Source organism: Pimephales promelas, chromosome 12, assembly GCF_988280905.1.
Source record: "Pimephales promelas chromosome 12, fPimPro1.hap1.1, whole genome shotgun sequence".
Lineage (NCBI taxonomy): Eukaryota > Metazoa > Chordata > Actinopteri > Cypriniformes > Leuciscidae > Pimephales > Pimephales promelas.
Genome location: NC_142780.1, coordinates 9,799,846 through 9,824,648, shown reverse-complemented (window position 1 = coordinate 9,824,648; position 24,803 = coordinate 9,799,846). Strand labels below are relative to the sequence as shown.

General features: G+C 42.5%; 1 protein-coding gene across 5 annotated transcripts in view; it reads left to right on the top strand.

Annotated features, from left to right (window-relative positions):
- Window positions 1-430: 430 nt before the first annotated feature.
- The window catches only part of LOC120491255 (tumor necrosis factor receptor superfamily member 11B), a 306,943-nt gene continuing 282,570 nt past the window's right edge, over window positions 431-24,803 (top strand). The window contains exon 1 of one of the 5 annotated variants that reach the window (XM_089117467.1): window positions 431-614. In XM_089117467.1, the coding sequence (XP_088973593.1) occupies window positions 504-614 (111 nt within the window). In that variant the 5' untranslated portion in view covers window positions 431-503. The remainder of the gene's footprint in view (window positions 615-24,803) is intronic. The other 4 variants (XM_089117468.1, XM_089117470.1, XM_089117469.1 and 1 more) reach the window with 4 other exon arrangements.

Here is a 24,803-nt window from a genome sequence, read left to right as displayed (position 1 = left end):
TATAGCCATAACTCAAATTCACTGATTCGTGGTAGGCTACATTATTTCATGCTTTAACAGTTGAATTTCCCTCTTCCATTTTAAGCTAAGCCGTAATTATTATAGCACTTGTTAAATAGTTTAAATGTCGATTACATTCAGTCTTGTATTAGCCTACTATAACACTGTGATTCAGTTTGTTTGCGCGCAAATCAGTCGCCACTGCTCTTTATTAATATAAATAACTTTAGAGTAAGAAAAATCCAGACATAGCAATTTTCATTCTGGTTGTATCTTTCCGGAACATGTGATTAAAGGAGTTACTGACATAAATAGCTTGAAATATCTCACCGTAGTTTGATCCATGCCCTTCTCCACATTTCCCGAATAATCTAAAAATACGCAGTTTCATACTGGCTTCATCAAAATTGTAGCCTACTTTCCGCAGGTAAAAATGATTCAAGCCAGAGAAGCAGCCAGATGACGGACTGCTGTGCCACAAAGTGGGTGGGTCTGGGTACATTATGACCTTATCCCAAACTATAAGTGTGGAAACGATCTTGTCCGTGCGGACTTCTGCGAGACTTATGAGTGTGCTGAATATGCCTCCACTGACAGCTGTGAAATTACAGATGGTGAGTATGATGTAGCTACTTAGTGCCAGCGACACTTCAGTAAACCTTCTGTTTAGTTTTGTGTTGTTGTTTTTTTTTTCTTTCTGTCTTTTTTTTCTCAATACATGATGCTGTTTTACATAATATGAAAAGATTATAAATTATGTTGAAAGCTATTAAATCGCGTTGTGGTTGATGCTTAACTTACAGGGACATTTTATGTTCTGTCAAGCAGCGCAGGTGAATGAACCTGCCAATCAATTGGTCTTTTCGTGCGAAATCTACAAAAACGTTCGCATTTGGTGAATCATATCGGCTTGTTGAATAAGTCGAATAATTTTTATTAGATGCCCAGAATGCTGTCTATTTTGGCTACCTATATGTTATGTTAATACATTTATGTTGCTTTATTTACGCAGAATGCTTGGCTTCTCGTGTGCCAAGTACATTGTGTAATAAAAGTGTCCCTGTAGGGAATTTGCATCAAGAACCCAGTAATGTGGCATCATATTTATTCTTTTAGTATTTTTCCCCCCTAAAGGTGTTATAAAACAGTTGAAAATATTTCTGAAAATATACCTTACTGGAATTTGGAGTGTAATTAGTTAAGCCTACATATTTTGCCACATTATTAGCCTACATTATTAGAATATTATTATAATAGTATGTAATAATTATTATAACAGTATGTTATAATAATGTGGATATACAGTATGTATACCATATAATATTATGCCATTACAGTACTGTAATGGCATAATATTATAATAGTGGTTTTTGGATTTTTTTTTTATTATTGTTATTAATGAAGTGGAGACTGTGGTTATGAGTGAATATTACCCTACCCCTAAACATAAATCCTACCCAAATGCAATTGATAATCATTATAGACACAGATATAAATAACCTGATATTTGCAAAGCATCAGGTATACACAATGAGTACACCGAGGGTTTCCATATTAATGTTGGTGCACCTCATACTATGTTTGATCTGTATGGTTTCACTGTCCTTCACTCTGTGTAGATTTTTGTACAGTTGTAGAGGTGTGCTTTGCATGTGTAGCTCTTTGTGGTTCTGAAACATTATTTGCATATTTGCATGAATGTTTTGGAGATTATCAAACATCATTGGACTTTCCATGTCCCTTTTTTAGGAAGATGTTTTTTTTTTATGAGGCCATGTCGAATAATGAGGTATGGTGGTTGAGCTGGGCTTTAGTATGGAAACTGTGAAGTTGTTATCAAGGAGAGGTTATCAGTTATCATGAAAGAGTCTGAACTTCCCTAAATGGTGTCTCTCTGTTCGGCTGTTGCTATTACCTTGAGGAGGTATAAAACTTGTTTTCACAGTTCATCTGTACAATAGTAGAGGCCATATGATACATTAAATAAGTTATGAATATGGTAACAGATTAAAGTGTAGCTTATTCATAACTAGTAGTTCTAATCAAGCCGAAGGCCATTTTAATGCTTGCTAGACAGCACTGTTTTGAAATACCTCTTAATTTGACTTTTTTTAACCATCTTAATTGTCTGAAATTAATTCATAGCTTAATATGCTCCATGCAGAAACTAGCCACGATTACATGAAAGTTTTTTTATTTCAATTGGAATGCAATCAACATGATTTCAACATGGGGGAAGTTATGGCATAATGGTTAGAGTCAGACTTGTAACTTGAAGATTGTGGGTTCGAGTCTCAGTACCAGCAGGAAATGTAGGTGAGGGGAGTGAATAACAGCACTGAAGTTACTCTTCCACTCTCATTACCCGCAACTGGTGCCGTGCAGTAAGGCACCTAACCCCCAATCGTTCCTCAGGCACCACAGCAAAAAATGGTTGCCTACTGCTCGGGGTGTATATGTGTGTGTGATCGACACTCACTGATGTGTGTGTGCACATGGATGGGTGAAATGCTGAGCAAAAATTCCAGGTATTGGTCACCATACTTGGCTACACGTCACTTCACTTTTTATGACTTTGAGTTTACATGATTGTGAAATAAAGTGATCAGAGTTTCCGGTAACACTTTATTTTTAAGTTCCCTTTGGAACATTTGGTTGACATAAGTAACTTTGCAACTACATGTTAACTGACTCTCATTAGAGTATAAGTAGACTGCTTAATATCTGCAAACTCCAACCTCCAACAGACATTCTACTGACCATAAGTAATTTTGCAACTACATGTCAGCTCATTCAAACCCTACCAGTCTAATGACAGTTAGACATGTAGGCTCAATATTACTTATAGTAAACGGAATGTGTGGGAACATCAAAATAAAGTGAATCTGAGTTTCCCGCTGTTGTCCCAACCTAACCATACTCCTTTTCTTTTTTTTCTTTTTTTTTAATGTAGACTTTATATAATATTAATAAACACCATAAAATGGTAATTATCGATGCGGGAATTGTGTAACACATAAACATCTGTTTTCTGTCATACAAGAACTGGTAAAAACTATCAAATCAAATCTGTGATCACCTGTGTTTCTACTCATGTTGTTTATTTGATTTGTTGTCCTTGTGGTCTAGGATATGTGGGAAAAACATCACGTCAGTTGAAACAAAGAATAAGTGAACATAAAAGTTTGATTAGAAGAAAAGATACAAATTATCCAGTTGCGACTAATTTTTTAACCTTTAATCATGATGTTTCCTCTTTATGGTTTTGTGGGATTGAAAAAGTGAGTATGCCACTTAGAGGTAGCAATGTTGAATTGTTCCTGCAGAGACGTGATCTCTTTTGGATTTTTACTCTCCAGACTTTATCCCCTCGAGGAATGAATGACGAAGCATTGTTTAATGTAATGCTATAAAATGTATTGCTTTAACTGTTTTTCTTTTTCTTTTCTTTTGTTGTTGTCTTCAATGATTGATGTGATGATAGACAATGCCGTTCACACCGTTCACAGTCTTAATGCTCAATTCAGATTTTTTGCTCAGATACGATTTTTGGTTTGGCGTTCACATTACCTTTTAAAATGTGGCCTATATCTGATTCCAATGTGAACTGTTTGCATGTTTCAAACTAACCCGCATGCGCAAAAGAACAATAACAATGACATTATACAGCAGCATGCTGTTGCACTAATGTTCGTGTGCAGGAACTAAGCATTTACACTTTTATTTCTAAATGTCTGCGTAATGGAAGCCGTAAAATTAACGAGCAGGTGCTGAGGAGGAGATGAACGAAGAGAAAGAAAGCAAAATCGGCTATTTTGGCCTTTTGCGGGTTTATGGCAGCAACTTCAATAGTCTGTGTGGATGCGTAGACGAAGCCTGGAGTGGTGGGAGTGGTCTGTGTCTGTTGTGTCTAGTGCTTACTCGCCGGTGCATAATTGTGTCAAATGTTGATGTAGAAGAGTCGCATTAAATCAGCCTTGGTTGTTCACACTGCGGATGCATGGAAAAAATCTGATCTGTGTCTGATTCAGGACTAACTATGTAGGCTATGTGGTCTAAATCTGATTTCAAAAAATTATATCTGGGCAAGATTTGAGTGTTCACACTATCTCTGAAGGAGTCTGACCTGGTCACTTGACCCGCCCATCCCCCCAAATTAGGTTAGATTATTTTTTTTTACACAAGCAACATACACATCTCTGCTACAAATGAACACTTAGTTTTTTTCTAGGACCTACCATTTTCGTACAGTTGGACTGAAAGTGACAGAAGTGCAAATGTTACAACTAAACCCATATGCGGGGTTAATTGTAACAGACAGAGGGGTTAGTTGTAACACTTGTGTGTAACACACATAATTCAGTACTATTTTATTTGTATAGATTGATATTGTTTGATTGTTTTGACAGATATCCATACATCCATCCCTCATCCAATCATCCTTTTGTTATGGATCAATATCATGGATAGAGACGTAGAAAAGGGCTGCACAGTTTTGCAATAAATAATAATAAATAATTGTAATTGCAATTAAATTAGATTTGTGTGTGATAGCTGCATGTACAATTATTACTATTATTATTAATAATAACAGTAATAATAATACAAATGAGCTCAAAATTAAAATTTTAAGGGTTTATTACATTAAAAACAGGCATATAAAACAGAATAACAAAATAAATAAACAAGTTATCATTCATAGTACACTAAATTTTAAACATTTTAAATTCCAACATTGTTTTTGAAAGTCCAACAAAGTTAAATGTATACTCAAACCTGAAAAGTTGTGTGGCTCCGTTTTCATTTGATTATCATTGTACACTTGGTGGCTTAGTTATAACACTGTGTTACAACCAACCCCGCTGTGTAATACATATTTTAAACCTATCTAACAGCGGCCGACGCTGACGCTGAATTGCTGACGTGTTTCAAAACAGTGCTATGTTTGAGCCAACAAGACAGTGATTAAGGCACAATATAAAGTTAGATTTGGAAGCGTATACATCCAACCCAGAAACTGAAAAAAATCTATGATGAAAAAATTTACTTTCATGGTGTCAAAACACTCTTTGTCCAGTATCTTGACAAAATATAATCAAAACTTTCCGCAAATTCGCGGGAGACCGTCTTCTGGCAGCAAGAGAAAAAGAGCGGAAAGACGGCCGCTTTGATCCTGACGAACTATGTAAAAAGTCTGTGTTACATTTAACCCCGCATTAGGCTGTGCCCCGCGCTCCCCTAGCCTTGTTGAGTGGTCATGTGTCACGGATAGGTTAGATAAAGGAGTGAGGACTCATGTGCAAACTATGGGTAATTTATTAAGAAAACAATATAACACGAAACTAGAACAAATTAAAGCTGCAAGCAGCGATGGGCGGGCCCTCGCACCTGTAGCACATCGGGGTGTGAGGCGGCCGCGTTGCATATTCTGGAGCTCAGCTGTGTACACGTGGCCGGGGCTGGTTCGTTAAAGGTCACTTCCTGTTTCCAGCAGGTGGCTGGAAACAGGCTATGACTGTAGGCTAATTTCGGCATGTACATGTGTTCAGGGCGGGACTGTTGTATAACGTATATAAAATTTCGTGCAGGTCTGAGGATGTACACTGAAGTTACAACAACTTCCTGTTTCATGGCGAATCATCGACGCCACGGACACGCCCATCGACAAAAACGTGCAGATAGCACAACTTTACATCATCAATGCCTTTAGAAGGCACAGCAGAAATTTGAAGTCGATCTGACTAAATCCCTAGGAGTTCGTTAAAGCAGGGGTTCTCAAACATTTTGGTGCCAGGGACCCCTTTCAGGGGAAAAAAATTTCCAAGGACCCCCCTCATATTTATAACAGTTATTGAGCACAAAGTTAATGTGTGAGCGGCAAATGAAATATTTTTGCACAAAATGAATGGTCTCCACCCAGGGTACTATGCAGGAATTTCTAAATAGCCTACTGAGGTAACGAAAGTGATCTTGCTAGGAATCACTTAGGATCCCTCACTTAGGAATTTTTGATGTTCTTGATCTACACATGTGCATTTTAAGGTGTTTTAAGGCCCCACAATTGGATAACTATAGATTTAGTAGAAGCATGTCAGTCAGTGGCATACATTTTTTTTTTGTCAAGATGTCACGAAACACAATCACATATTCCAATCAGGAATGGCCTTAAAAGAGAAATGTTTCAATGATTAGGCCTATTCTGCACACAAATAAAGCCCATAAGCCTATAAATACAATGATAATGGCATTATGTTTAATAGGTGCGTGCGTTGTTAATTTGAGCTACTGTAATTAGCTAAAAAAAACATACAGTAGGCCTATATGTTAAATATATGAATCCATAATGTTAATCTCATGGGCACAGTATGTTTCTATTGACCTGCTTTTTCCTTTGTTAAAGTTGAGCATGATTAATACTTTGCAAACTGATTGTTTCAGTCGTTTTTTAAAACTTTTATCTAAAACAGCTGTTTAGTTTATGTTAATTAAGGCCTACATCTTATCTCGCACTTTATGACCGTTGACTGAAACGTCGTGCGGGGAACTTTGAGTTCACTTCGACTCAAACATTTTGACATTGACGAGCTATCGTTGTTAGTCTGCTAAAGCACCTCAGACGAGAATCGCGATGTGCATCCTTGCAACCTCAGTTGTGGGTACGGCCCTGTCACTATGCACTTTTATTTTGATAATGATCAGACTTCTAATGTCAAATCTACAGTAGCAGTGCTAGAACTGACTATTGTGCGCGCACGCGAGACGCCGGCGCGCAATTACATGGGAATTTTTCCTCAGCAGTGGAAACAGGAATACTCTTATTTATGGTCATAGATAAGACAAGAGTGCATCATCCGAAACGGTAAAGTGTCCATTTTTTTATTTGTGTATAGGCTACATTATAAATGACTACAAAATGTCATGCCTTTTAAAAATACAGAAAAGAACCGGATGCGGGTTCATGCCGTCTCTCTGTCTCCTTTCTGGCGCACGTCCCGCAAAATCAACAGCAGCGAATAGTCTACTTGACGCAAAGACATAGATTATCTATCTATAGAAAACTTTAAGTGTCTACTTTGTATTGTTTTATGTTAAATGCTTTATATAAGTTACTTAGGAATAAACAGCATGTTTTCAGATGATAAAGAAAACATGACTCATAGCATGGAAAAAAACGTTAGGTTGTAAATTATTTCGCGGACCCCCTGGCTTTAGCTCGCGGACCCCTGGACCCCACTTTGAGAACCACTGCGTTAAAGTACGGAGTGTGTAAATCGTCCCAAAATGGCCGCCAAATTCAAAATGGCGGACTTCCTGTCGAGTTTAGGGTATGGATTCTTGAGGCTTTTTTGTGCGGCTTGACATGATACACGTCCCCACCAAATTTCGTGCATGTAGGTTGAACATGGACGAGGGGCTAATTTTTTCCAATTTTCTAGGTGGCACTAGCGAGTCATTTTGCCCCGCCCATCTGCGAAACCCACAAAATACGAAATTTTTCACCAGTCCTGACATGCGTGCCAAATTTGGTGAGTTTTTGAAAAAAATGGCGCTTACTTTGCAGAAAAAAGAAAAAAAATTAAAGCTGCAAGCAGCGATGGGCGGGCCCTCGCACCTGTAGCGCGTTGGGGTGTGAGGTGGCCGCGTTGCATATTCTGCGGCTCAGCCGGTGCGGCTGTGAATTTGGTTCGCTGCTTCGTTAAAGGTCACTTCCTGTTGCCAACAGGTGGCGCTATGACTTAGGGTGAATGCGGGCATGTAGATTTGTTTGTTCAGCAGAAATTTGAAGTTGATCCGACTAAATCCCTAGGAGGAGTTCGTTTTTTTTCCAATTTTCTAGGTGGCGCTAGCGAGCCATTTTGCCCCGCCCATCCGCGAAACCCACAAAATATGAAATTTTTCACCAGTCCTGACATGAGTGCCAAATTTGGTGAGTTTTTGTGCATGTTGCGGCCACGAAAACGGCGCTTGCTTTGCAGAAAAAAGAAAAAAATAATAATAATAATCCTAACAGTTTCAATAGGGTCCTCGCACTGTTAGTGCTCGGGCCCTAATTAAAGCTGCAAGCAGCGATGGGCGGGCCCTCGCACCTGTAGCGCGTCGGGGTGTGAGGCGGCCGAGTTGCATATTCTGCAGCTCGGCCAGTGCGGCTGTGCATTAGCTACGCTGCTTCGTTAAAGGTCACTTCCTGTTGCCAGCAGATGGCGCTATGTTTGTGGGTGAATGTCGGCATGTAGAGTTGTTCAGGGTGGGACTCTTGTCAAATGTGTAAGATTTCATGCAGATCTGGGCATTTACAGCCAAGTTACTACAACTTCCTGTTTCATAGCGAATCATCGACGCCATGGACACGCCCATCGACGAAAACGCGCAGATAGCACAACTTTACATCGTCAATGCCTTTAGAAGGCACAGCCGAAATTTGAAGTCGATCCGACTAAATCCCTAGGAGGAGTTTGTTAAAGTACGTAATGAGTAAATCATCCAAAAATGGCGGTAAAATTAGAAATGGCTGACTTCCTGTTGAGTTTAGGGCATCACTCCAAGAGACTTTTTTGTGCGTCTGGATATGCTAGACTTACCACAGAAATTTCGTACATGTCAGTCTAACGTGCGGCGGGGGCTGCTTCGTTAAAAGTCACTTCCTGTTGCCAGGAGGTGGCGCTATGACTGTGAGTGAATGTCGGTGTGTAGATTTGTTCAGGGCGGGACTCTTGTCAAATGTGTAAAATTTGGTGCAGATCTGGGCATTTACAGCCAAGTTACTACAACAAAGAACAAAGATGGCGGACGCTGCCGGCAGGAATGCTCGGAGTGCTTCGAGTAAATCTCGAATAAAACCAGTAATTTACACGACTACTGATGGCCAAACAATAGTGGAGGATGAATTCTTAAACTTTCTCGTTGTTAAGATGAAGACTTTGAACCAGGACGATATGATTTTATTGGCTGTGAACCATTTTGGGTCGGAATGGATTGAGAACTCTAAAAAAGTTCTCTTTGATCTCTGCCCTAGCTCTTCTCACCGCTGTGTAGCACATAAAGGGCCGCAAAAGGATGTAAACAATGTTAAGAGCTGCTTAAAACTGCTTAACGAGGCTGGCGAAAACATCCCTCGTTTTGTATCACACTATTTGGACGAACTGCCAACAGTGACTTTCGATAGCCTTGATATTTCTTGCCTGCTTGGGAAAATTGAGTGTCTATGCACGGATATCTCTGCTATGAAGCGGGCCATGTCTGCGCAGACTAATATCTGTGAGGATCTTCGGGTGGTGACGGCAGGTATGAACCAACGATTATGTATGATCGAACAGCCTGAACATGGCGAAGGGAAACGCGTCGATTTCCCAGGTTGGCGGAGAGCTGGTTCGGAACCGAACTGTGGATCGTGCGTCTTCGGATCTTGAGCCGCTCAGGATGAATGGACCGAGTAATGCGACGTCGGCTGCCGCCCGGATCAGGAAGGAGGCCCCAGGCCCGAGTAAAATGAGCTCTGGACTGATGGATAAAGCTTCGGCTCTGGATGTTTGCGTTGTGGAAGAAGCGCCTATGTGTGTGCCCGAAAACTCATGTGTCTATGTCACCCGAATGGAGCCGTGTGGTGAAGGAGGGTCGCAGGCTAAAATATGTGAGCGAGAATGGAAAGGTACAGCCCAAATCTCGTCTAAACTTATCAAGGGGGAAGAAGCCAAACGACATTGTTGGAACTTGTCCTGAGGGAAATATAAAAGTGGTGAAGACTAAGCTGGTGAGTGTTTTTGCCACAAAATTTTCACAAAAACTCTGAGACATTGGCTAACTATCTGAAGCATAAACTCCATCGTGATGTTATTTGCAAAAAGATGGATACTACTCAGAAGCGGTACAGTTCCTTTAAAGTAACTGTCGAGTGTGATAAGGTGGAAGATCTATATGAGCCACAGATCTGGCCACATGGAGTATTTGTACGCCGATTTTTTGAGGCGCGCAAACCCAGGGTAAATGCTGGACCAGTGGAAGTAACTCCTAGTAGTGCAAGAAGTGTGTCGGCTCCTGAGGTGCATGTGTCTGCTGGAATGAACTTATGAACATGCTTTTATGAACCTTAGAGTTGTGTCATATAACTTGCGAGGGTTGCGCCTGGGTCGGAATGTTGGTGATAAAGCGCAACGGATTGTTATTGACAAGCTCCTGGAGAATACGGACATTTTATGTATACAAGATACTTTTTTATCAAAACAAGATCTAGGCAAACTTAACTCTGTCCATGAGGATTTCCATGGAGTGGGTGAATCCACGACAGACCTAAGTATGAGAATTTTGCGGGACAGAATACCTCGGGGTGTGGCCATATTATGGCATAAGAAGTATGTTCCACTGGTCAGTGTGATTAGATTAGAGGTAGACTGGTGTGTAGCAATCAAAGTGGAGCATAATAATGAGGTTTTTGTAATTTTGAATGTGTATACTCCTTATGAATGTAGCCAAAATGAAGATGAATAGGCTTGCTTTTATTGGTGCTTTTATTAAGGAAAGTGAATGTACAAGTATATTTATTTTAGGGGTGCTGATATATCTGATAATGATTCTCTGTTTGGCCAACAGCTAATCAGGTTTTGCCAGGATAGCAAGTTGTTCTTCTCTAGCCAAATATTATTGCCAGTAGGTAGCTATACATATATTAGTGAGGCGTGGAATACAACATCTTGGCTGGATCACTGTATATGTACAGCCGATGCACATGATTCCCTTGATAAACTTGAGATACTATATAATCTGGCTACAACAGATCACATACCAATTTCAATTACGCTAAATGTTGAAAGTCTTCCTGAGATGACTAATTCGGAGAATCCTGAACAAAGAAGTGGAAAATTAGATTGGACAAGACTCTCAGTAAATGATCTTTGTAGATATAAACTTTTGACAGAGAAGAGCCTTAGCAAAATAGAAGTGCCAACTGAGACAATTATGTGCAATAATGTTGATTGTGAGAATCCTAAGCATAAGCTATAATGTGTGATGTATGATGCAATAGTGGATTGTTTAGATACTGCCAGTAGACCTTTTTATCGAAAAAGAGTTAAAAATGATCATTTTAGAGCTGGATGGAATGAATATGTCTCTGAACTGCATCTCCAGGCCAGAGAAGCATTTAAAAACTGGGTTTTAACGGGCAAAGCTAGGTATGGCCCAGAATTTGAGCAAAAGAAACTGACAAATGCTAAATTTAAGTATGCTGTACGGTTTATAAAAAGAAACGAGCTGTCCATGAGAGCAAACTCAATGGCCAAGAACTTTCAGCAAAATCATGTGTATGAATTCTGGAAAGAAGTGAAAACTGTCAGTAATTGTAAAATACCACTGCCAACTAGCATTGATGGGGTTGTTGGGGCTGATAATATTGTAAACTTGTGGAGAAAATACTATGGAGATATTTTTAACTGTGTTGAGAGGAAGGAATTTAAGGCTGGACATGTGTCGTGCGATGAAGGTATGATTGTTACACCGGGCGAGGTCAGATATGCAATTGATAAATTGGCTGAGAATAAAGCTTGTGGTCCAGATCGAATAACAGCTGAACATTTGAAGCAAGCTAGTACGAGGATCACCGTGTTACTTGCATTGTGTTTTACAGGTTTTTTAATTCATGGTGTGCTACCTGATTCCATGATATCAGTTTTATTAGTGCCAGTAATTAAAGATAAAACCGGTAAAAAATATCTGCGACAGAAAACTACAGGCCAATTGCATTGGCAAGTGTGATCTCAAAAGTATTTGAGAGAATCCTCATGTATAGGCTAAAAGAATATTTAGTAACTACGGATAACCAATTTGGCTTTAAAAGCAAGCATGGCACTGATTTATGCATATATTCCTTGAAAGAAGTGGTTAGTAAGTATAATGAGCATAATTCCACAGTTTTTATGTGTTTTTTGGACGCATCGAAGGCATTTGATCGAATCAACCATTCCAAATTATTTATAAAACTGCAAGAAAGAGGGGTTCCCCCTTACCTGATAAGAATTTTACTTTTTTGGTATATACATCAAACCTTAAAAGTCCGGTGGGGGAAGAATGTATCTGAACCTTTCTATATGACGAATGGGGTTCGACAAGGGGGTTTACTGTCACCTCTTCTCTTTAACCTGTACATGGATGGTCTCTCTATAGAGTTAAATTATTGTAAGACTGGATGTGTAATAGGTGATAGTATTATTAATCATCTGATGTATGCTGACGATTTAGTCATTATGTCTCCTTATAGTGCAGGATTACAACAGCTGCTTCGAATATGTTCAAGATATGGTGTGCAGCATGATATTAAATTTAATGTTGAAAAGAGTGTGATCATGATTGTTAGAACCAAAGAGGACCTTAAGTTAAAATTTCCTTCTTTTTATTTAAATGACCAAGTTTTAAATGTAGTAACTAAAGTTAAATACTTGGGTCACATTATTAGAAATGACTTAAATGATGACGATGACATACAGCGACAGTGTTGTAAGCTGTATGGACAAGCTAACGTGTTGGCTCGTAAATTTTATATGTGTACAGAAGATGTTAAAATATCTCTGTTTAGGGCATACTGTACTTCTCTCTATACAGCTCACTTGTGGTGTAAATATTCTAGAGCTAGCTAAAATGAAAAAGCTCCAGGTGGCATATAATGATGCGCTTAGAATTTTGCTTAGGGTCCCGAGGTGGACAAGCGCAAGCCAGATGTTTGTCTCCAACAGTGTTCCCACTCTACATGCTTTATTACGGAGGTATATGTACAGTTTTATGTGTCGGCTGAGTGACTCAAAAAATAGCATCATAATGGTGCTAAATAATATCACATTAAGTGATACAAGGTATTTTTCCTGTTTCTGGAGGCAGTGGAATGAAAGCTTATATGTTTTTTAAAAGAAATGTGTATGTTGTCTGTAAATTGATGTCTGTATGTATTGTTCTTGTTCTACTCTGTGTGTTTTTGATATGGACCCATTGGTCTGAAATAAAGAGTAATTCTAATTAAAGTACGTAATGAGTAAATCATCCAAAAATGGTATGTAATTAAAGATAAAACCGGTAAAAAATATCTGCGACAGAAAACTACAGGCCAATTGCATTGGCAAGTGTGATCTCAAAAGTATTTGAGAGAATCCTCATGTATAGGCTAAAAGAATATTTAGTAACTACGGATAACCAATTTGGCTTTAAAAGCAAGCATGGCACTGATTTATGCATATATTCCTTGAAAGAAGTGGTTAGTAAGTATAATGAGCATAATTCCACAGTTTTTATGTGTTTTATGTAAAATTAGAAATGGCCGACTTCCTGTTGAGTTCAGGGCATCGCTCCAAGAGACTTTTCTGTGCGTCTGGACATGGTAGATTTACCACAGAAATTTCGTACATGTCGGTCAAACATGCGATGGGGGCTGCTTCGTTAAAGGTCACTTCCTGTTGCCACTAGGTGGCGCTATGACTGTGGGTGAATGTGGACATGTAGATTTGTTCAGGGCGGGACTCTTGTCAAATGTGTAAAATTTCGTGCAGATCTGGGCATTTACAGCCAAGTTACTACAACTTCCTGTTTCATGGCGAATCTTCGACGCCACGGACACGCCCATCAACGAAAACGCGCAGATAGCACAACTTTACATCGTCAATGCTTTTAGAAGGCACAGCAGAAATTTGAAGTCGATCCGACTAAATCCAATCGTCCCAAAATGGGCGCCAAATTCAAAATGGCCGACTTCCTGTTGAGTTTAGGGTATGGGTTCTTGAGGCTTTTTTGTGCGTCTTGATATGATACACGTCCCCACCAAATTTCGTGCTTGTATGTTGAACGTGGACAAGGGGCTAATTTTTTGCAATTTTCTAGGTGGCGCTAGGGAGCCATTTTGCCACGCCCATCCGCGAAACCCACAATATACAATATCTTTTACCAGTCCTGACATGCGTGCCAAATTTGGTGAGTTTTTGAGCATGTTGCGGCCCCCGAAAATGGCGCTTACTTTGCAGAAAAAAGAAAAAAGAAAAAAAAATTAAAGCTGCAAGCAGCGATGGGCGGACCCTCGCACCTGTAGCACATCGGGATCTGAGGCGGCCGCGTTTCATTTTCCGCAGCTCAGCCAGTGCGGCTGTGCATTTGCCACACTGCTTCGTTAAAGGCCACTTCCTGTTGCCAGCAGGTGGCGCTATGACTGTGGGTGAATGTCGGCATGCAGATTTGTTCAGGGCGGGACTCTTGTCAAATGTGTTAAATTTCGTGCAGATCTGGGCATTTACAGCCAAGTTACTACAACTTCCTGTTTCAGGGCGAATCATCGACGCCACGGACACGCCCATCGACGAAAACGCGCAGATAGCACAACTTTTCATCGTCAATGCCTTTAGAAGACACAGCAGAAATTTGAAGTCGATCTGACTAAATCCCTAGGAGTTCGTTAAAGTACGTAATGAGTAAATAATCCAAAAATGGCGGTAAAATTAGAAATGGCCGACTTCATGTTGAGTTTAAGGCATCGCTCCAAGAGACTTTTCTGTGCGTCTGGACATGGTAGATGTACCACAGAAATTTCGTACATGCCGGTCAAACATGCGGCGGGGACTGCTTCGTTAAAGGTCACTTCCTGTTGCCAATAGGTGGCGCTATGACTGTGGGTGAATATCGTTATGTAGATTTGTTCAGGGCGGGAGTCTTGTCAAATGTGTTAAATTTTGTGCAGATCTGGGCATTTACAGCCAAGTTACTACAACTTCCTGTTTCATGGCGAATCATCGACGCCACGGACACGCCCATCGACGAAAACGCGCAGATAGCACAACTTTACATCGTCAATGCCTTTAGAACGCACAGCAGAAATTTGAAGTCAATCCGACAAAATCCCTAGGAGGAGTTCGTAAAAGTACGGAGTGTGTAAATCGTCCCAAAATGGGCGCCAAATTCAAAATGGCCGACTTCCTGTTGAGTTTAGGGTATGGGTTCTTGAGGCTTTTTTGTGCGTCTTGATATGATACACGTCCCCACCAAATTTCGTGCTTGTAGGTTGAACAGGGACGAGGGGCTAATTTTTTCCAATTTTCTAGGTGACCCTAGGGAGCCATTTTGCCACGCCCATCCGCGTAACCCACAAAATACGAAATTTTTCACCAGTCCTGACATGCATGCCAAATTTGGTGAGTTTTTGAGCATGTTGTGGCCCCGAAAATGGCGCTTACTTTGCAGAAAAAATAAAAAATAAAAAAAATTAAAGCTGCAAGCAGCGATGGGCGGGCCCTCGCACCTGTAGCACGTCGGGGTCTGAGGCGGCCGCGTTGCATTTTCTGCAGCTCAGCCAGTGTGGCTGTGTATTTACTACGCTGCTTCGTTAAAGGTCACTTCCTGTTGCCAGCAGGTGGCACTATGACTGTGGGTGAATGTCGGAATGTAGATTTGTTCAGGGTGGGACTCTTGTCAAAGGTGTAAAATTTCATGCATATCTGGGCTTTTACAGTCAAGTTACTACAACTTCCTGTTTCAAGGCGAATCATCGACGCCACGGACACGCCCATCGACGAAAACCCGCAGATAGCACAACTTTACATCGTCAATGCCTTTAGAAGGCACAGCAGAAATGTGAAGTCGATCCGACTAAAGCCCTAGGAGGAGTTAGTTAAAGTACGTAATGAGTAAATCATCCAAAAATGGCAGTAAAATTAGAAATGGCCGACTTCCTGTTGAGTTTAAGGCATCGCTCCAAGAGGCTGTTTTGTGTGTCTGTCCATGGTAGATGTACCACAGAAATTTCTTACATGTCGGTCAAACATGCGGCGGGGGCTGCTTTGTTAAAGGCCACTTCCTGTTGCCAGTAGGTGGCACTATGACTGTGGGTTAATGTCGGCATGTAGATTTGTTCAGGGCGGGACTCTTGTCAAAGGTGTAAAATTTCATGCATATCTGGGCTTTTACAGCCAAGTTACTACAACTTCCTGTTTCAAGGCGAATCATCGACGCCACGGACACGCCCATCGACGAAAACCCGCAGATAGCACAACTTTACATCGTCAATGCCTTTAGAAGGCACAGCAGAAATGTGAAGTCGATCCGACTAAAGCCCTAAGGAGGAGTTAGTTAAAGTACGTAATGAGTAAATCATCAAAAAATGGCGGTAAAATTAGAAATGGCCGACTTCCTGTTGAGTTTAAGGCATCGCTCCAGGAGACTTTTCTGTGCGTCTATCCATGGTAGATGTACCACAGAAATTTCTTACATGTCGGTCAAACATGCGGCGGGGGCTGCTTTGTTAAAGGCCACTTCCTGTTGCCAGCAGGTGGCGCTATGACTGTGGGTGAATGTCGGCATGTAGATTTGTTCAGGGTGGGACTCTTGTGAAATATGTAAAATTTCGTGCAGATCTGGGCATTTACAGCCAAGTTACTACAACTTCCTGTTTCATGGCGAATCATCAACGCTTCGGACACGCCCATCGACGAAAATGCGCAGATAGCACAACTTTACATCGTCAATGCCTTTAGAAGGCACAGCAGAAATGTGAAGTCGGTCCGACTAAATCCCTAGGAGGAGTTCGTTAAAGTACGGAGTGTGTAAATCGTCCAAAAATGGCCTCCAAATTCAAAATGGTGGAATTCCTGTCAAGTTTAGGGCATCGCTCCAAGAGGCTGTTTTGTGCGTCTGGTCATAGTAGATGTACCACAGAAGTTTCGTACATGTCGGTCAAACAAGCGGCGGGGGCTTCTTCGTTTAAGGTCACTTCCTGTTGCCACTAGGTGGCGCTATGACTGTGGGTGAATGTCGGCATGTAGATTTGTTCAGGGTGGGACTCTTGTCAAATGTGTAAAATTTCGTGCAGATCTGGGCATTTACAGCCAAGTTACAACAACTTCCTGTTTCATGGCGAATCATTGACGCCACGGACACGCCCATCGACGAAAACACGCAGATAGCACAACTTTACATCGTCAATGCCTTTAGAAGGTACAGCAGAAATGTGAAGTTGATCCGACTAATTCCCTAGGAGGAGTTCGTTAAAGTACGGAGTGTGTAAATCGTCCCAAATCGGTCGCCAAATTCAAAATGGCGGACTTCCTGTCGAGTTTAGGGTATGGGTTCTTGAGGCTTTTTTGTACGTCTGGTCATGGTAGATGTACCACAGAAATTTCGTACATGTCGGTCAAACATATGGCGGGGGCTGCTACGTTAAAGGTCACTTCCTGTTGCCAGCAGGTGGCGCTATGACTTAGGGTGAATGTCGGCATGTAGATTTTTTCAGGGCGGGACTCTAGTCAAATGTGTAAAATTTCGTGCAGGTCTGGGCATTTACAGCCAAGTTATTACAACTTCCTGTTTCATGGCGAATCTTCGACGCCACGGACACGCCCATCGACGAAAACGCGCAGATAGCACAACTTTACATCGTCAATGCCTTTAGAAGGCACAGCAGAAATTTTAAGTCCATCCGACTAAATCCCTAGGAGGAGTTCGTTAAAGTACGGAGTCTGTAAATCGTCCAAAAATGGCCGCCAAATTCAAAATGGCGGACATCCTGTCGAGTTTAGGGTATGGGTTCTTGAGGCTTTTTTGTGCGTCTTGATATGATACACGTCCCCACCAAATTTCGTGCATGTAGGTTGAACGTGGACGAGGGGCTAATTTTTTCCAATTTTCTAGGTGGCGCTATCGTGCCATTTTGCCCCGCCCATTCGCGAAACCCACAAAATACGAAATTTTTCACCAGTCCTGACATGCGTGCCAAATTTGGTGAGTTTTTGAGCATGTTGCGGCCCCGAAAATGGCACTTACTTTGCAGAAAAAAGAAAAAAAAAAAAAAAAAAAATAATCCTAACAGTTTCAATAGGGTCCTCGCACTGTTAGTGCTCGGGCCCTAATTAAAGCTGCAAGCAGCGATGGGCGGGCCCTCGCACCTGTAGCGCGTCGAGGTGTGAGGTGGCCGCGTTGCATATTTTGCAGCTCAGCTGTTGTGGCTGTGAATTTGCTACGCTGCTTCATTACAGGTCACTTCCTGTTGCCAGCAGGTGGCGCTATGACTGTGGGTGAATGTCGGCACGTAGTTTTGTTCAGGGCAGGACTCTTGTCAAATGTGTACAATTTGGTGCAGATCTGGGCATTTACAGCCAAGTTCCTACAATTTCCTGTTTCATGGCGAATCATCGACGCCACGGACAAGCCCACTGAGGAAAACGCGCAGATTGCACAACTTTTCATGGTCAATGCCCTTAGAAGGCACAGCAGAAATTTGAAGTCGATCCGACTAAATCCCTAGGAGGAGTTCGTTAAAGTACGTAATGAGTAAATCATCCAAAAATGGCGGTAAAATTAGAAATGGCCGATTTCCTGTTGAGTTTAGGGCATCGCTCCAAGATACTTTTCTGTGCGTCTGGATATGTTAGTTGTACCACAAAAATTTCGTACATGTCGGTCAAACATGCGGCGGGGGCTGCTTCGTTAAAGGTCACTTCCTGTTGCCACTAGGTGGCGCTATGACTGTGGGTGAATGTCGGCATGTAGATTTGTTCAGGACGGGACTCTTGTCAAATATGTATAATTTCGTGCAGATCTGGGCATTTACAGCCAAGTAACAACAACTTCCTGTTTCATGGAGAATCATCGCCGCCACGGACACGCCCATTGAGGAAAACTCGCAGATAGCACAACTTTTCATCGTCAATGCCTTTAGAAGGCACAGTAGAAATTTGAAGTCGATCCGACTAAATCCCTAGGAGGAGTTAGTTAAAGTACGTAATGAGTAAATCATCCTAAAATGGCGGTAAAATTAGAAATGGCCTACTTCCTGTTGAGTTTAGGGCATCGCTCCAAGAGACTTTTCTGTGCGTCTGGACATGGTAGATGTACCACAGAAATTTCGTACATGTCGGTCAAACATGCGGCGGGGGCTGCTTCGTTAAAGGTCACTTCCTGTTGCCACTAGGTGGCGCTATGACTCTGGGTGAATGTTGGCATGTAGATTTGTTCAGGACGGGACTCTTGTCAAATGTGTAAAATTTCGTGCAGATCTGGGCATTTACAGCCAAGTTACTACAACTTCCTGTTTCATAGCGAATCATCGCCGCCACGGACACGCCCATTGAGGAAAACTCGCAGATAGCACAACTTTTCATCGTCAATGCCTTTAGAAGGCACAGTAGAAATTTGAAGTCGATCCGACTAAATCCCTAGGAGGAGTTCGTTAAAGTACGTAATGAGTAAATCATCCCAAAATGGCGGTAAAATTAGAAATGGCCAACTTCCTGTTGAGTTTATGGCATCGCTCCAAGAGACTTTTCTGTGCGTCTGGACATGGTAGATGTACCACAGAAATTTCGTACATGTCGGTCAACCATGCGACGGGGGCTGCTTCGTTAAAGGTCACTTCCTGTTGCCACTAGGTGGCGCTATGACTGAGGGTGAATGTCGGCATGTAGATTTGTTCAGGGCGGGACTCTTGTCAAATGTGTCAAATTTCGTGCAGATCTGGGCATTTACAGTCAAGTTACTACAACTTCCTGTTTAATGGCGAATCATCGAGGCCACGGACACGCCCATCGACGAAAACGCGCAGATAGCACAACTTTACATCGTCAATGCCTTTAGAAGGTACAGCAGAAATTTGAAGTTGATCCGACTAAATCCCTAGGAGGAGTTCGTTAAAGTACGGAGTGTGTAAATCGTCCGAAATCGGTCGCCAAAATTCAAAATGGCGGACTTCCTGTCGAGTTTAGGGTATGGGTTCTTGAGGCTTTTTTGTGCATCTTGATATGATACACATCCCCACCAAATTTCGTGCATGTAGGTTGAACGTGGACGTGGGGCTAATTTTTTCCAATTTTGTAGGTGGCGCCAGCGAGCCATTTTGCCCGCCCATCCGCGAAACCCACAAAATACGAAATTTTTCACCAGTCCTGACATGCATGCCAAATTTGGTGACTTTTTGAGCATGTTGCGGCCCCGAAAATGGCGCTTACTTTGCAGAAAAAAGAAAAAATTAAAGCTGCAAGCAGCGATGGGCGGGCCCTCGCACCTGTAGCACGTCGGGGTGTGAGGCGGCCGCGTTTCATTTTCTGCAGCTCAGCCAGTGCGGCTGTGCATTTGCCACACTGCTTCGTTAAAGGCCACTTCCTGTTGCCAGCAGGTGGCGCTATGACTGTGGGTGAATGTCGGCATGTAGATTTGATCAGGGCGGGACTCTTGTCAAATGTGTTAAATTTCGTGCAGATCTGGGCATTTACAGCCAAGTTACTACAACTTCCTGTTTCATGGCGAATCATCGACGCCACGGACACGCCCATCGACGAAAACGCGCAGATAGCACAACTTTTCATCGTCAATGCCTTTAGAAGGCACAGCAGAAATTTGAAGGCGATCCGACTAAAGCCCTAGGAGGAGTTAGTTAAAGTACGTAATGAGTAAATCATCCAAAAATGGCGGTAAAATTAGAAATGGCTAACTTCCTGTTGAGTTTAGGGCATCGCTCCAAGAGACTTTTCTGTGCGTCTGGACATGGTAGATGTACCACAGAAATTTCGTACATGTCGGTCAAACATGCGACGGGGGCTGCTTCGTTAAAAGTCACTTCCTCTTGCCACTAGGTGGCGCTATGAATGTGGGTGAATGTCGGCATGTAGATTTGTTCAGGGCGGGACTCTTGTCAAATGTGTAAAATTTCGTGTGGATCTGGGCATTTCCAGCCAAGTTACTACAACTTCCTGTTTCATTGCGAATCATCGACGCCACGGACACGCCCATCGACGAAAACGCGCAGATAGCACAACTTTACATCGTCAATGCCTTTAGAAGGTACAGCAGAAATTTTAAGTTGATCCGACTAAATCCCTAGGAGGAGTTCGTTAAAGTACGGAGTGTGTAAATCGTCCCAAATCGGTCGCCAAATTCAAAATGGCGGACTTCCTGTCGAGTTTAGGGTATGGGTTCTTGAGGCTTTTTTGTGCGTCTGGTCATGGTAGAAGTACCACAGAAATTTCGTACATGTCGGTCAAACAAGCGGCGGGGGCTGCTTCGTTAAAGGACACTTCCTGTTGCCAGCAGGTGGCGCTATGACTGTGGGTGAATGTCGGCATGTAGATTTGTTCAGGGCGGGACTCTTGTCAAATGTGTAAAATTTCGTGCAGATCTGGGCATTTACAGCCAAGTTACTACAACTTCCTGTTTCATGGCGAATCTTCGACGCCACGGACACGCCCATCGACGAAAACGCGCAGATAGCACAACTTTACATCGTCAATGCCTTTAGAAGGCACAGCAGAAATTTTAAGTCGATCCGACTAAATCCCTAGGAGGAGTTCGTTAAAGTACGGAGTCTGTAAATCGTCCAAAAATGGCCGCCAAATTCAAAATGGCGGACCTCCTGTCGAGTTTAGGGTATGGGTTCTTGAGGCTTTTTTGTGCGTCTTGATATGATACACGTCCCCACCAAATTTCGTGCATGTAGGTTGAACGTGGACGAGGGGCTAATTTTTTCCAATTTTCTAGGTGGCGCTAGCGAGCCATTTTGCCCCGCCCATCCGCGAAACCCACAAAATACGAAATTTTTCACCAGTCCTGACATGCGTGCCAAATTTGGTGAGTTTTTGAGCATGTTGCGGCCCCGAAAATGGCACTTACTTTGCAGAAAAAAGAAAAAAAAAAATAATCCTAACAGTTTCAATAGGGTCCTCGCACTGTTAGTGCTCGGGCCCTAAAAAAATAACCCTAACAGTTCCAATAGGGTCCTCGCACTGTTAGTGCTCGGGCCCTAATTAAAGCTGCAAGCAGCGATGGGAGGGCCCTCGCACCTGTAGCGCGTTGGGGTGTGAGACGGCCGCGTTGCATATTCTGTGGCTCAGCCGGTGCAGCTGTGAAATTTTTCGCTGCTTCGTTAAAGGTCACTTCCTGTTGCCACTAGGTGGCGCTATGACCGTGGGTGAATGTCGGCATGTAGATTTGTTCAGGGCAGGACTCTTGTCAAATGTGTAAAATTTCGTGCAGATCTGGGCATTTACAGTCAAGTTACTACAACTTCCTTTTTCATGGCGAATTTTCGACGCCACGGACACGCCCATCGACGAAAACGCGCAGATAGCACAACTTTACATCGTCAATGCCTTTAAAAGGCACAGCAGAACTTTGAAATCGATCTGACTAAATCCCTAGGAGGAGTTAGTTAAAGTACGCAATGAGTAAATCATCCAAATATGGCGGTAAAATTCGAAATGGCCGACTTCCTGTTGAGTTTAGGGCATTGCTCCAAGAGACTTTTTTGTGCGTCTGGACATGGTAGATGTACCACAGAAATTTCGTACATGTCGCTCAAACATGCGACGGGGGCTGCTTCGTTAAAGGACACTTCCTGTTGCCACTAAGTGGCGCTATGACTGTGGGTGAACGTCGGCATTGTAGATTTGTTCAGGGCGGGACTCTTGTCAAATGTGTAAAATTTGGTGCAGATCTGGGCATTTACAGCCAAATTACTACAACTTCCTCTTTCATGGCGAATCATCGACGCCACAGACACGCCCATCAACGAAAACACGCAGACAGCACAACTTTACATCATCAATGCCTTTAGAAGCCACAGCAGAAATTTGAAGTCGATCCGACTAAGTCCCTAGGAGGAGTTAGTTAAAGTACGTAATGAGTAAATCATCCAAAAATGGCGGTAAAATTAGAAATGGCCGACTTCCTGTTGACTTTAGGGCATCGCTCCAGGAGACTTTTCTGTGCGTCTGGACATAGTAGATGTACCACAGAAATTTCGTACATGTCGGTCAAACGTGCGGTGGGGGCTGCTACGCTAAAAGTCACTTCCTGTTGCCAGCAGGTGGCGCTATGACTGTGGGTGAATGTCAGCATGTAGATTTGTTCAGGGCGGGACTCTTGTCAAATGTGTAAAATTTTGTGCAGATCTGGGCATTTACAGCCAAGTTACTACAACTTCCTGTTTCATGGCGAATCATCGATGCCACGGACACGCCCATCGATGAAAACGCACAGATAGCACAACTTTACATCGTCAATGCCTTTAGAAGGCACTGCAAAAATTTGAAGTGGATCCGACTAAATCCCCAGGAGGAGTTAGTTATAGTACGTAATGAGTAAATCATGGAAAAATGGCGATAAAATTCGAAATGGCCGACTTCCTGTTGAGTTTAAGGCATCACTCCAAGAGACTTTTCTGTGCGTCTGGCCATGGTAGATGTACCACAGAAATTTCGTACATGTCGCTCAAACATGCGGCGGGGGCTGCTTCGTTAAAGGACACTTCCTGTTGCCACTAGGTGGCGCTATGACTGTGGGTGAATGTCGGCATGTAGATTTGTTCAGGGCGGGACTCTTGTCAAATGTGTAAAATTTCGTGCAGATCTGGGCATTTACAGTCAAGTTACTATAACTTCCTCTTTCATGGCGAATCATCAACGCCACGGACACGCCCATCGACGAAAATGCGCAGATAGCACAACTTTACATCATCAATGCCTGTAGAATGCACAGCAGAAATTTGAAGTCGATCCGACTAAATCCCTAGGAGGAGTTCGTTAAAGTACGGAGTGTGTTAATCGTCCCAAAATGGCTGCCAAATTCAAAATGGCGGACTTCCTGTCGAGTTTAGGGTATGGGTTCTTGAGGCTTTTTTGTGCGTCTTGATATGATACACGTCCCCACCAAATTTCGTGCATGTAGGTTGAACGTGGACGAGGGGCTAATTTTTTCCAATTTTCTAGGTGGCGCTAGCGAGCCATTTTGCCACGCCCATCCGCGAAACCCACAAAATACAAAATTTTTCACCAGTCCTGACATGAGTGCCAAATTTGGTGAGTTTTTGAGCATGTGGTGGCCGTGAGAATGGATCTTACTTTGCAGAAAAAAGAAAAAAGAAAAAAAAAATTAAAGCTGCAAGCAGCGATGGGCGGGCCCTCGCACCTGTAGCGTGTCGGGGTGTGAGGCGGCTGCGTTGCATATTTTGCAGCTCAGCCGGTGCGGCTGTGAATTTGCTACGCTGCTTCATTAAAGGTCACTTCCTATTGCCAGCAGGTGGCGCCATGACTGTGGGTGAATCGGCATGTAGATTTGTTCAGGGCGGGACTCTTGTCAAATGTGTAAAATTTTGTGCAGATCTGGGCATTTACAGCCAAGTTACTACATCTTCCTGTTTCATGGCGAATCATCAACGCCACGGACACGCCCATCGACAAAAACGCGCACATAGCACAACTTTACATCGTCAATGCCTTTAGAAGGCACAGCAGAAATTTGAAGTCGATCCAACTAAATCCCTAGGAGGAGTTTGTTAAAGTACGTAATGAGTAAATCATCCCAAAATGGCGGTAAAATTAGAAATGGCTGACTTCCTGTTGAGTTTAGGGCAACGCTCCAAGAGACTTTTCTGTGTGTCTGGACATGGTAGATGTACCACAGAAATTTCGTACATGTCGGTCAAACATGCGACGGGTACTGCTTCGTTAAAGGTCACTTCCTGCTGTCACTAGGTGGCACTATGACTGTGGGTGAATGTCGGCATGTAGATTTGTTCAGGGCGGGACTCTTGTCAAATGTGTAAAATTTTGTGCAGATCTGGGCATTTACAGCCAAGTTACTACAACTTCCTGTTTCATGGCGAATCATCGACGCCACGGACACGCCCATTGACGAAAACGCGCAGATAGCACAACTTTACATCGTCAATGCCTTTAGAAAGCACAGCAGAAATGTGAAGTCGATCCGACTAAAGCCCTAGGAGGAGTTAGCTAAAGTACGTAATGAGTAAATCATCCAAAAATGGCGGTAAAATTCGAAATGTCCGACTTCCTGTTGAGTTTAGG